General features: G+C 43.5%; 1 protein-coding gene across 3 annotated transcripts in view; it reads left to right on the plus strand.

The window, feature by feature from the left end:
* The window catches only part of Ttc27 (tetratricopeptide repeat domain 27), a 152,482-nt gene that overhangs the window by 73,833 nt on the left and 65,129 nt on the right, over positions 1 to 13,520 (plus strand). For all 3 annotated transcript variants that reach the window (XM_075955329.1, XM_075955328.1, XM_075955330.1), the window contains one exon: positions 8,702 to 8,929. In XM_075955329.1, coding sequence (XP_075811444.1) covers positions 8,702 to 8,929 — 228 coding nt within the window. The remainder of the gene's footprint in view (positions 1 to 8,701; positions 8,930 to 13,520) is intronic.

Below are 13,520 nucleotides of genomic sequence, written 5' to 3' on the forward strand. Positions count from 1 at the left end.
GTGTCAGAGCTCAAGGAGGAAGAATGAACTTATCTATCACAAAAATGCAGGGCATTAATTTGTGGGAAGAGGTCAGTCCAGACCAGGCAGGGTCACTGCTCTGGTGTCCTCCCCTGCTCTAGGAAGCTGCTTCACTCTGACCCTCCACACCCATCTTCCAGTTAATAAAACATCCACAGTTGATGGAACTTGGCAGTGACAAGTTACATGCCACTCACTGTGACCCTGGTTCTTCTAGAGTTTCGGTAGGGGAGTTGGAGGCTGAAGTAAGCTGCCAATCCTTGACCCTTTAGCATTCCTTAGTGTGCACATTTTCCTGCTTTCTGCTTCCTCTTGGTTTTGTACATTTATTTTGTCTCCTTTACAAAGGTTGGAAATGCTGTGTCTTAGACTCTAGCAAATCTGCAAGTCTATAATGCAGTGAGTGTAGTCAGAAATGGAATATATTTTGGTAGAGTCATGTTTTTTAATCAAATAGATACTGTTAAGGTTTGATTTGATGTTCTGAGCTTTGGAGTCTACTTTAATGTGGGGTTCCTATAGAGTAGAGAATATCTTACTAGCTTTGGTGTTTCTGTAAGGCTAATAACAGTATCTCCTCATTCATTTCTCTCTTTTTAAACCTTTTTAAATGTGTGTGTGTGTGTGTGTGTGTGTGTGTGTGTGTGTGTGTGTGTGTGTGCATACAAGTACAGGTGCACAGATGTGGGTCTGTGTGTGGAGGTCTGTGTCTCTCTGAGTTTCTTTTCACGTTGTTTTCCTGAGGCCGGGTCTGTTGAACTAGGAGCCCATGGATCCCGACTGCTTAGCTACGGTAGCAAGTTTTTTCCAGGGATCCTGGCTCCACTGCTAAGTGCTGGGATTACAGTAGCCTGCCTTTAATTGGTTCTGGGGATCTGTGCTCTGGTCCACATGCTTGTATGTTAAATGCTTTACCAACTTGGACCATCCCCCAACCTCTCATTTTGAATTTTAGTGGTTTGAGTCTTTAGAATCATTCTTTTGTTGGACGTTTTTCTGTCTTCTGTCTTATCTTTGTTATATCATTCTGTCTGCGTGCTTTGGGTTTAGCTTGCTCTTTTTTTTAAAAAATTTATTCTTCCTTCCTTCCTTCCTTCCTTCCTTCCTTCCTTCCTTCCTTCCTTCCTTCCTTCATTTATTAGTTTTCTGAGACATGGTTTACTCTGTAGCTTTGGAGCCTGACCTAGAACTTGCTCTATAGACCAGGCTGGCCTTAAACTCACAGAGATCCTCCTGCCCTTGCCTCCCTTGTGCTGGGATTAAAGGTGTGTGCCACCACCGCCTGGTCTAGCTTGCTCTTCTTTCTGATACTTATGGTGAAGATGAAGTTATTTGATGGATATTTTTTTTTTATCAGCATAGGCTTCTGGAGCCACAAATTTTCCTCTGCACATACTTTCCCCATGTCCTGTAAGTTCTAGAATATCTGTTTTGCTTCCTCTCTTGTAACGGCGTAAATGAATGCAGACAGATTGTAAAAATATATACAGCTTTAATGGGAAAATAGACTTACAGACCCACAGGTTCCAGTGGAGAACAGGAAAACAGAAGGGGCAGCGGGCTCACACTGGCCAGATTTATATGTAAACATTAGCCTGAGGCGAACACGCCCCCTAATGGGCTGGGCTTATCCCTACACTCTCTAGGTGCTGTAATTTCCTCTTTGACTCATGGCTGCTCTGGAGTGTGTGTTTAGCTTTTGCATGTTTGTGATTCCCTTAATCTGCTCACTGCAAGATTGCAGTCCTTTCAGACTTACTGGGGCTTGTATCGTAAGCCATTAGTACATCCTGGAGAATGTGTGTGTGTTTTTAGAGGGCTGCAGATGCTCTTGTTCGTTGTGATATTTCTTAGGTATCTTTTCAGTCAGTCAGCCAGTAGCATTACTCCTGTCTTCTGTTTCTATCACTGGGTAGTTTTCTGTTCATTATTGCAAGTTAGGCAAAGTCTCCGTATACCTTTGCTTCATTGCTCATTTCTCTTGCCTGTGCTGTCTGTGTCTGCTTCATGTAATTTGGGAATGTATTGTAGATACTACATTTATAACTGTTACATCTTCTTGGTGGAATGAACATTCTATCACAGAAGTGATCCTCCTCCCACCCCCATTAACAGTTTTTTTCTGGAGGTCTATTTTGTCTGATTAGTGTAGCTACCCTAGCTGTCTTGGTTACTGATCATCCCTTCCCAGACCCTTTTACTCTCAACCCATCTGTATGTTTGGATCTAAAGTGTGTCTCCTGTAGATGACATCTTACTTGGATAATTTTTATTCTTTTTGTCAGTTTCTGCTTTTGGTTAGTGTATTTAGTTCCTTCATACTTAGTCACTGATAATACAGGTTTATGTCAGTCGTTTTTAATGTCTCATCTTTTCTTCAATTTTTTTTTGTCACACCGTTATTTACCACCTCATGCAGCTATGAAATTTACCAGTTATCTTAAATTTTTTTCGAGGGCTTCTCCCTGAACAAGCTGGGAGTTGGATGAGATGCACGTGGGCTCTCCAGCCTTCATTCCTTATGCAGATTTTGAGAACAAAGCTTTCAGGAAGCTCTACACTGGGTGGGCTCCCTCTGTGGCTGTCAGGCAAGATCTGACTGGGGCTGCAGCCTTTTGGTTTTCCAGGATACTACATAGCTGGAGGAAGGGATTGGCACAGCCAAGTTACAGTGCCACAAAGCCGGCTCTTACCTTCCAGTGATCCAGTGATTGTGGTTTGTATTATTGCTTGTATGTACTTGGTAACTTTGAGAGCACTAAGAAAGCTGGTTCTCCTTCTGGTTGCTCTTTTATGGTGATTTCAGATATTCTTGCCACTTTTCTTCTTCTTCTTCTTCTTCTTCTTCTTCTTCTTCTTCTTCTTCTTCTTCTTCTTCTTCTTCTTCTTCCTCCTTCTCCTCCTCCTCTCCTCCTCCTCCTCTCCTCCTTCCTTCCTTCTTCCTCCTCCTCTTCCTCTTCCTTCTTTTTGTTGTCAATCCAAGGAATAATATTAAGCCTGGAGAGAGATTTCTGCTTTTCAGCCTTGTGTCTTGGTTGGAGACTTACCTCTTGGCTGAGAAACATAAATTTTAACTTTGTCTTGCATGGCTAATATCTGTGTCTCGGAATGATGATAGGGACTGAGGTGATGCATTTGCCCACTGATGGAGTGACTGAAAATAACCTATGTGTCAGCATTTAATGGAAAGATACAAAGTGATGTGGATGTAAAGGTAAAAATGCCAACCAGGCTGTACCCTTGGGCTTGCTTTATTTATGGAAGTAGTGGATGTTTGAATCCTTTTGGGACTAAGGGGTTTCCTGGAGCTAAGGCTTGTTTAAATATGGGGAGTTCTAGAAAGCCTAGAGGTTGTGAGGTGAGAGTGCAGGTCTTTCAGTCTGTGTGAGCGCTGACGCTGGTAGGGAAGACAGACCTTGAAGGGGAATCTGAGAAGCCAGGTCCTTTTCCACTGAAGTGAGACCATGAAGGGGAGCTTGAACAGAGGTTTGTGGGAATCTTGGTAACTCTGTAGCTGGCAGCCCTGTGAGCTCAATGGGAGACCCTCACAGAGGGCCTGGGATTGCTTTGAGCAGCAGGGCTCAGAGCTAAGATCAGCCAGGCTCACAGCTGGGAAGATCAGCCACACATCCAAGGCAAGGGCTAGCTTGGCACTGTTTTTGCCCATGACCATGTTGGCATGCAAAGACTGTTGCTTCATTCTACTTGTAGTTAGTTCCATCAGGTTCCCCTCTAGTCACTTCTAACATGAAAACAGAAGCAAAGGGGATTTTAGGGAACCTCACTGCTAATAGGTTAAGCACATTGACAGGACATAAATGCCCAGATAAGGGTTTAGCCCTTTGACTTGGGGGTTTCGTTATCTGGAAGACAGCAAACTACCAGCAGATGCTTTGTATATTATCTCATTCAGTTAAAGAAGAGTTCTGACACAGGCAAACTTCAAACCATTTATTTCTTTATCGGAGTTTGGAGCATATAAGATTAAACATTTCATTTCACAAGCCTTGTATCTTGTGATCTTAATGACCTTGTATCTTAATGACCTGGTGTTCTGAACACAGTACCCAACAGAAGCAACTTGAGGTAGGAAAAATTAACTTTCATTTAATTTCAGAGGGATTCTGACCACCATAGTGGTGGAAGCATAGTAGATCTTGGCAGTGTGGGGCATGACAAGCATAGTGGAGCTGGGGCGGTGTTGGGTGTGGCAGAAGCACAAGTGTCTCACTGGGAAGCAGACTGATGCCAGATCAGGCTGGGTATCCCCTTCAAAGACCCCATTTGCTAAAGGTTCCAAAATAGTGGTTATAGCTGGGACAAGTGTTAAAAACAAGAGCTTGTGTGTAACATTTTAGATTAAAACCGTAACTGCTTGTTTTAGTTAATAGGTAAATTCCTTGAGGGTAAATTATGAAGATATTTTTTTATAAATTGAACATTTTTTCATTATATGCTCTGGCGTAAAACAGTTGATTTTCAGTTGGTTTTTGGTTGACATTGACACAGTTTCTTTCTTGGTTTCTTGAATTCTGTCAATATAGTATCATCAAGGCCATTGGCTGATGTGGTCTGATGGGTTGATAAGAAAATCAAAACATGAAGTTCAAGTCATTCTCAGGCAGGCTAGTACAGTGTACTGTCACTGTGCTCTGATCTGCCAGTATGTAGCTATTGGATAGACAGAAGCATGTTTTCTTTATCCATATCTGTCTTTCGGGGCCAGGACTTCAGAAAAAAGATCATATCCTGGACAGTAGCTATAAGCAGTACAACCCCTGTATTATTTACAATAATTGATGGTGTTTTTCAGGACCCAAACATATTCTCGGTGTAAATGAGTGGGCTAACTGTACCCTACATGTATAGTACCTTTGAAATTTAGACAGAGCCCTCTGTGGCTTCCTTAGATCTACAGTGCTGCTGGGATCATTGCTTGGCTCTCTATACTGCAGTCACACCCCTGTGGGCTTCTGCTGGCGTGGGCTCAGATACTTACCAGGCTACTCTGGAACAGACTGACACCTACGAATTCTTTAAGTTCCAAAAGATTTCTAGAAACCAAAAACTAATTCTTAAAGAGGAGATGTTGCCCTTTTCCTAGGATACAAATACGTAGTAATGGGTATGTTTACTTCTTTATAGCTAACAGAAGAAAAGAGTTTTGCTATGCACCTGGTACATTATCACATGGTATCTTCCTTTTTTTATGGAGTTTAAGAGACTGAGTCTTTGAAGATATTTAGGGATAGGAGCTGGGTGAGAGATGGCATCTTGAGTAGAAACTCAGATCTTTTTAAAGTGTTCTATAGAGCAATGTTGACCTTCGTTGGCTGCCTGTTTGCTTTGATTGTGATTAGTCAGCCACCACTTGCAATCCATGCTGGGCCAACTTCTCTAGTGTGACTTTGGCTGGCTGTGTCTGTCACAAATCACTATGCCTATTTTTGCTTGCAGTACAGTTGGCAGGTCTCTGCCACCGTGGGTCTCATCATCTCCATTGTAATCTGGAAACCCGCAACAGCAGAAGTACTCCTGAGATTTTCCCTATTTCACGGCACATTTGTTAGGCCTTTGCAAGTATGCTCCTTCTCCCCTGTGTGCTGTTTCTCAAAGGCAAGATGAAGGGATCAACCGCTATGCCCTGGATGACAGCGGGGTGGGTGAGCAGGTTGCAAATGATAAATTAATAAATCTCTATTCTGAGTGTTGGATTCCTTCTTTCACATTACATGAGGAATTCCTTGTATCTCAACTTGCTTAGTTTCTGGCCTCATTTGAGTCCAAGTTTAGTCATGTAGTTGAGCACATTATTCAGAACCATCCCCAGCCCTTTGAGTTAGCATTGTGAGTCAGAACTCTTCTAGGGCTCAGCCTGACTTCAATTATGATCCCATTTGTCTCTGGTTTCACACCTCTAGAATCTTTTTGATCCCAAAGTTTTCTCGGCATAAATTAAAATCGTTGAGTGCCTTCTAAATGTGAATTTATATGTCTAGAGGTCATGACCGATAGGATGGTGGAGGTGTCAGTCCTAGCGTCTTAACTTGGATCAATCTTGAATAGTTAGGACTGTTGCTTCTGCATAGGACTCAAATGAAGTTGGAGAATTTCTGTTCCTTGACTAATCTAAAAGTTCCTGAGTCTAGTCTTTGATGATCATTGGTCTCTGCTTCTGGCCTTGATGGAGTATCAGGTACTCATTCCCTACTGCCTATGTATGAGTTTACCCAAAACATAGTGTCTTAAACCCACTGAAGTCTCCCCTTAAGTCGTTTTGTGTCTCCTCTCTGTTTCTGTGGGGCAGGAGTTTAGGGAGGACTTGACTGGGCTTTGGGGAATCTCAGTAGTTAGGATTAGGTGGTGGTGAAGGGTGTTTCACAGGGTTTTAGGATGCTCATGCCATGAGAAGTACTGCATACTTAGGAGAGCTTGAAGCCAGCTGGAGTTTTTTCCTCATCTCACGTCTTCTCTATGTTGTTTCTCCTCATGAATTAGCGGAGGAATAATGAGACTGCTTACACGACAGCACAGGGCTCCAACCCAGCATCCAGGAAAAGCTCCCGGCTTCAAAAGTGTTATCTTGGCCATAGTCCTAAGCCCACATAGAGTACTTGCTAAAGAATAATAATAATAATAATGATAATAAAAAGATGTGTAGCTAAAAGTTCATTGAGAAAGTAAAAGCAATAGAGTGAACCATATGTGATTAGCTCTGATTTTTACACAAAACTAATGAGCCCCAGTCTGCCCTATCTGTGCGTCAGCAGTCCTGTCAGAAGCACCAGTCTGACAGTGACAAGGACAACAAGCTCTCTGAGGCCATCAGGAACCTTGTTGTCCACCTTGAGGATGGAAACACTGTCTAGTGAATCCACTGTCAAGTGAATTTGGAAGCAGCTGACCTAACTCTTGCTGGTGCTCCTTTATAGTGTCCTGTCACTCAGTACACTAAACCCTGTGCTTGTCGGTGCTTTAGTCTGAGGCACCAAGAATTCTTTCTTCACTGGGTGTCGTGGACTGCCAGTGTTTGTACACTTCACAGTCATGGCATCTTCCAACTCAACAGATGAGCTGCGGACAGAGATTTCCAGGGAGACAGTGCCTGCAATCACTACCGAGTGACTATGATATTTATTGCAGATCACAGACACTTCTATAACAGGGTAGAACAGAAAGGAATTTTAAGTGAGTCAGCTTTGGAATTTCTGGAATGGCGTGGCACAAAGTTTAAATGCCGTCTTGTCAAGAGAAATGTTTTAAACCACACTATAAGCGTATTTCACCAAAGATGGTGCGGCCACTACCATGAAGTTTTAGTTAAGTGTCTGTTTTTATAGATCATAGAGTTTTGATCAGATACATTAATAACCATTATATTATTTGTGAAGAGAGGGTTTATATTCTAAAATGTTGAATTATAAAACTTCATGTTTGTTTTGGCTTTCAGGGACTTATAATTACTTTACCTAGGAAACTGCTTAATAAATTTTGAATCCATGTCTGGAGTAAGGCTGGACAGTCTATAACTTTCCTGTACTATATATCACAGATGCAAATGTGCCGACATCTAAAGGCACTTTCAGAAGTGGATCCCTTATTCAAAAGAGGCCACAAATTAGATGATTTAGTAATTACAGATATGTCTAACTTACACTAAATCTAATATACAGACTTTCAGTTTGCCGATGATCAGAAACAGGATGGCAGACGTAGGTGAGGTAAGTCGAGGATGCGTAGTTGTAATACGCACAGAATTAGCGTTACTTGATCAGGTGGCCGTGCATTATGAACATCAGTCCTTAAGTTCTGAAGCCAGTGGGCTGTTTGGAACCACATGTGCCTGCCTGGTGTTGATGTTACCAATCAGGCTGGGTCTACCTTTTGTTCCACCTGGACAGAGGTTGGGGGTAAATAAAGAGAACGTCATTAAGTGCAGGTCTTTGGCAACTATTGTAATTGTTGAGCGTTTGTCAGTGGTAGATAGGTGTGAGCCGTAGCAAGTTATAGCCGCTAGAGCTGTGGCTCCAGGTAAAGGCCCCTGGCTCTGTAGTTCTTGTGTAGGCCCGGGGACAGGGCTCCTTAGCCTTGCTACTTCCAGCTCTAGGCCTTGGGCGCTTACAATTAGGGCCCTAGGCCTTGGGCGCTTACAATTAGGGCTCTGAGACCTTTTGGGTCTAAAGGACTGACAGCTCTCTGCAGCCCGTCCAGTGACTCCTGCCTGCTCTCCCTCTTCTGCCTCTTTATAGCCCGACTCCCACCTCAGTTCCCTGGCCTTTCTACTTGGCATTGTCTCCTTCGGCACTACCTGTGTCCGCTCTTCAACAACATAAATAGAGACTTGGAACCAATAATGCTGTGGGCCGAGGTGAGGTAAAGACCCTTCTCTAGCAGCAGCAGTGAGGCCAAGCAAAGCAGGGAACGTCTTGAAGTGGACCCTCCTGACAGGCAGGCAGCGCCCCAGTACCCAGGGGATCCCAGGGCCGTATAGCAGGCCCTGCCTCCCCTGGTTCTTTTTCACTTGCTTTCCCTTGGGCCTTTCTCAGGCAGCCTGTGCTCTCAAGCCTTAAAATGACAAGTAATTGAAAATACACAGACTATGAGATAAAAGTTGTATGTGTACTCAAAATAGCAGTCAGTCACAATTAAGTGATTTTACTGTTTTTGTTGTTGTTCCCAGGCAGAAGAAATCCTTAGGCGAGAACTGGAGAAAAAGGAAACACCGAGTTTATACTGCTTGCTTGGAGATGTCCTGCAAGACCACTCCTGCTACGACAAGGCCTGGGAGCTGTCACGACACCGAAGTGCTCGTGCCCAGCGCTCCAAAGCCCTCCTCCACCTTCGGAACAAGGAGTTTCGGGAGTGTGTGGAGTGCTTTGAACGCTCAGTGAAGATCAACCCCATGCAGGTGAGACCTCAGAAAGCCTCCGGCTCTTCAATAAATACAGTCACATGTAGAAGGCACTATTGATCATTTCAGGAGAAAATGTCTAGATTTATACACGCGCAAATAGATCAGAACATTGAAAATATATTTTCTGTAGATATGTATGCAGGTGCACTTGCCTTTGGGCCTGTGGGAGGGCAAAGGACAGCAGCGGGCGTCAGTTCTTCGGGAGCTGCTGTCCTTGTTATTCGTTCAGAGCCCACTAAACAGGCAGTGTGGACTGCCGTTCAGCCAGGGATCCTGCTGTCTGTGTGGACTGCCGTTCAGCCGGGGATCCTGCTGTCTGTGTGGACTGCTGTTGAGCTGGGGATCCTGCTGTCTGTGTGGACTGCTGTTGAGCTGGGGATCCTGCTGTCTGTATGGACTGCCGTTGAGCTGGGGATCCTGCTGTCTGTGTGGACTGCCGTTGAGCTGGGGATCCTGCTGTCTGTGTGGACTGCCGTTGAGCTGGGGATCCTGCTGTCTGTGTGGACTGCCGTTGAGCTGGGGATCCTGCTGTCTGTGTGGACTGCCGTTGAGCTGGGGATCCTGCTGTCTGTGTGGACTGCCGTTGAGCTGGGGATCCTGCTGTCTGTGTGGACTGCCGTTGAGCTGGGGATCCTGCTGTCTGTGTGGACTGCCGTTGAGCTGGGGATCCTGCTGTCTGTGTTTTTCCAGTGCTGGCATTAGAAAGGTGGTTTTTTACGTGGGTTCTGAGAATCAAACTCAGGCCCTTGAGCTTGAACACTTTACTGATGGGAGCCATCTCTCCAGCCCCACGTGAACAACTTTATAAGATTTGAAAAATTAATGCAAAAGGTGTCTAGCTCCTTAACTTCCGGTAAATCTGCAGGATAGGTCCTATCTCTAAGGGGAGATCGACCTTATTGATACCCAATGATTCTCAGTTGGTGAAGTGATTGCATAAGAGACCGACTTTTCTCTCTGTGTCAGACTTTGTATTTTGATGTGAGAGTGTCATATATCAATCGGTTGATTTCACTGGTTAAGCAATAAAGAAACTGCTTTGGCCTTGATAGGTTAAAACATAGGTGGGAGGAGTAAACAGAACAGAAGGCTGGGAGAAAGAAGCTGAGTCAGGAGTCGCCATGATGCTCCCGCTTCAGGCAGACGCAGGTTAAGATCATTCCTGGTAAGCCAGCTCATGGGCTACATAGATCATAAGAAATGGGCTAGTACAGGTGCGAGAGTTAGCCGAGAAAAGGCTAGATATAATGGGTCAAGCGGTGTTTAAAAGAATACAGTTTCCGTGTAATTATTTCGGGTAAAGCTAGCCGTGCGGGCGGCCGGGTGCCTGGGACACAGCCCGCCGCTCCTTATTACAACAGTATTTGCTCTCATTTCACTGGTCCTGGCACGTGCACATGCGCACTGGTTTGAATAATTCATCTGGTGGAGACTTCCACCCCTTGCCTGTGTGTAGACAGCAGACGCAGGGAGTGTCTTTGACACTGAAAACATCAATTTGTCTAGAATAGGGGAGGCTGACCTTTTGGTTCCTCAGGGTCACACACAAGATGGAAAAGAACTTTCTTACACCACACATTAAATCTATAGGCAATAATGAAAGCCTATGAGAACAGGTCTGTACAGTTTGTGTGACAGACATTTGCTATTTCAGATAGGCAGCAAGTCTGTCACAGACTGATCCTAACCGTGCAGCACCTTCAGAGGGTCTTTTAAGGTTATTGAGCAGGCCCTGTTTGTGACCACTAATAAAGAAAATGAACATATCTAAGTCACAAACTTTGTGGGCTTTTAAAAACACATAAATGTGACAGACAGTTACAAAGGAACATAGAGCATTGCGTCTGACAACAGAATGTGTCAGTATCTGGTTTGGTGGAAGCAGTTGCAGTTCTTGGTCAGCTCTAAGTGCTCATCAGACAGCTTGGTTCTCATGGGACTCTCAGTGTGCTTTGGTGAGAACAGTTGCTCATGTGGGCTGGAGAGTTGCTCAGCTGTTAGGAACACAACACGGTGCTCTTGCCGAGAACTGGAGTTCGGTTCCTAGCAACCATCCGTAGCTCCAGTTCCAGGGGACCCAATATCTTTCTCTGACCTCCTCAGGCACCAGCCATACACATGGTGCACGTACATACAGGCAGGCAAAACACTCATGCACATGAAATAAATACACCGAAAACGGTTTGTAAAGTAGTTGCTCACAAATCTAGGTGTTGCCATAGATGAAATGAGTAATTCATGGTGTTTAAAAGTCAGGAAAACACATGATCATATTTTTTACTTTAAGATGAATGTTAGGTTGCAGCTTTATGTGTAAGTTGGCAGGTTACATAGATTCGTGTCAATTGAAAATGGAGTCCTGAATATACCAAAATACTATTTTCATGGAAATCCCAAAATCTGTGTTTAAATTTTGTGTCAAATTGAGAAGCAAAGCTACATATTTTGTTCACAGGATAGTATTTAGCCCATGTGTCAGGATGCATAAAATTGTCTGCCTTAATCTGGACTTGCCATGCTTGCAGCTTGAGACATTGGTTTTACCTCAAAGAAACATGCTTAACTCATTTAAGTGAGTGGTTGAATCCGTGGAAAATGACAAGTCTATAAGCTAGGTTTTGTTGTCAAGTTCTGGTAACTTTTGTTTTCATAACTACAAGCAATGTGATGGTGAGTTGAAAATCATGAAATCTTTCTGATATTTGACCTTGATTTAGCCATTTTATTCCTGAAAAGTAGTGATGTTGCCTAGACCTCCTCCCCTCCCCCTTTTGTTTTGTTGAAAAGAGCGTGGGCAGTTTTAAGGAATGTAATTGATGATGATTTAATCTCTTGTCCCTTATGAAATTCACAGTCTTGATAGCAATTTATATGATGTTACCCATTTGTGTTGTTCTCTTGTTTACGCTTTATTTATTTATTTATTGAGGCAAGGTTTCTCTGTGTAACTCTGGCTGTCTTGGGACTCACTGTGTAGCCTTGAACTCAGAGATTTGCCTGCTTCTGCCTTCTGTATTCTGGGACTAAGAGCATGTGCTGCCACCACCTGGCAGCTTTTACCCTTTTTTAATGCTTTTGACTATACATTTTCTTGATGTACTGTGCAGTGATGCTTCATTGAATGTGAGTTTGGGGGCAGTAAATGTATCATCTAATATTAATTTTCTGAGACCTTGATTTTTGCCTACCATCTGCAGGACACCCCAAGTAATTAGCCAGGTATGCTGATTCTCTTTGAGCCAGATCAAAGAGGATCACCATAGCACTCCATTTTAGTGCTTCGCATACATTTCTTTAGCTGTGCCTTTAATGGCACTAAAAGCTGTTCCTCAGTGTCACCATCATTGATACAGACGGCAAGTTGAGCCCTATTTGTGGCTCTAGTGTTGTCATCCACCCAAAGAGGAAGTGTGTATGTACACTTAACTTCGTGTGAGGTTGCAGTGCAACTTGGTGAGTTACAAAATTCACACTCAAGAATTAAACACATCATAAAAAAATCAAAAAAAATCTCATAGTGCTGTAAGAAAGTGTATGATATTTGTGTCAGGCCATATTTATAGCCATCCTAGAGCTCATACAGCTCATGGAGTAGTCCTGATTGAAGATTGGCAACGGGTCTCCACAAACTTTCATTTTGTGAAACTGGGATTCTTAAGTCCATTGGCAAGTCCCCATTTCCCCTTCTTCAACTTCTGGCAGCCACCATTTGCTTCCCTTCTTATGGATTTAACTATTCTACACACTTCATAAGAGCAGAGCCATTCAGTATTTGTCTCTTTTTTCTTATGTGTATGGGTGTTTGGCTTGCATGGGTATAAGTACATCACATGTTGTATTGTTGTAGCGTTGGATTCCCCAGAACTGGGTTTACAGACATTTGTGAGCTAACCTGTGGGTACTCGGAACCTAGTCCTGTTCATCTCCAGGAGCAGCCAGTGCTCTTAACTTCTGAGCTATCTTTCCACCCGCAGTATTTGTCTTTGAGGACTTTTATTTCACTTAGCGGAGTGTCCTCAGGGTTCCTCTGTGCTACAGTAGATATGAAAACCCCTTCTATTTGCCTGCTCATTGGGTGGAGACTCAGATTGCCCCTACCTCTTGCCTGTCATGGATAGTGCTGAAATGGTATGAAAATGAGTGTTTTATACCAAAAACAAATAAACAGAAAACAAAACAAAAAACAGATAATGCTTTTTTTAAATTAGCTTTAGAAAAATTAGGTTTCATTATGGTATTTTCAAACAAAAGGGGTGTTTAAGGTGTGTGTGCGTGCTCGCGTGTGTACGCATGTGCATGTGCATATTGACAGGTTGAGCTAACTGCTTGCTTTCCCACTCTGAATACTGCGTAGTTAGTCTCCTCCAAACCGGGTGGCAGGTAACATTCTGGAGAAGAATAGGATACATTCACACACAGTGATCTACTGAAGTTAACGGGTATTACTTGGCCCCCAAAATGCTTAGTATATAACTTTGGCGTTGGTTTGCATTGGCAGCTGTACCGACTCAGCTATTCTAACTGCATGTGATTATGTAATTTCTGGAGGTAATTTTGGTTTTCATAATGGGGAAGTGAAGGTATG

Source organism: Microtus pennsylvanicus, chromosome 21 (genome assembly GCF_037038515.1).
Source record: "Microtus pennsylvanicus isolate mMicPen1 chromosome 21, mMicPen1.hap1, whole genome shotgun sequence".
NCBI lineage: Eukaryota > Metazoa > Chordata > Mammalia > Rodentia > Cricetidae > Microtus > Microtus pennsylvanicus.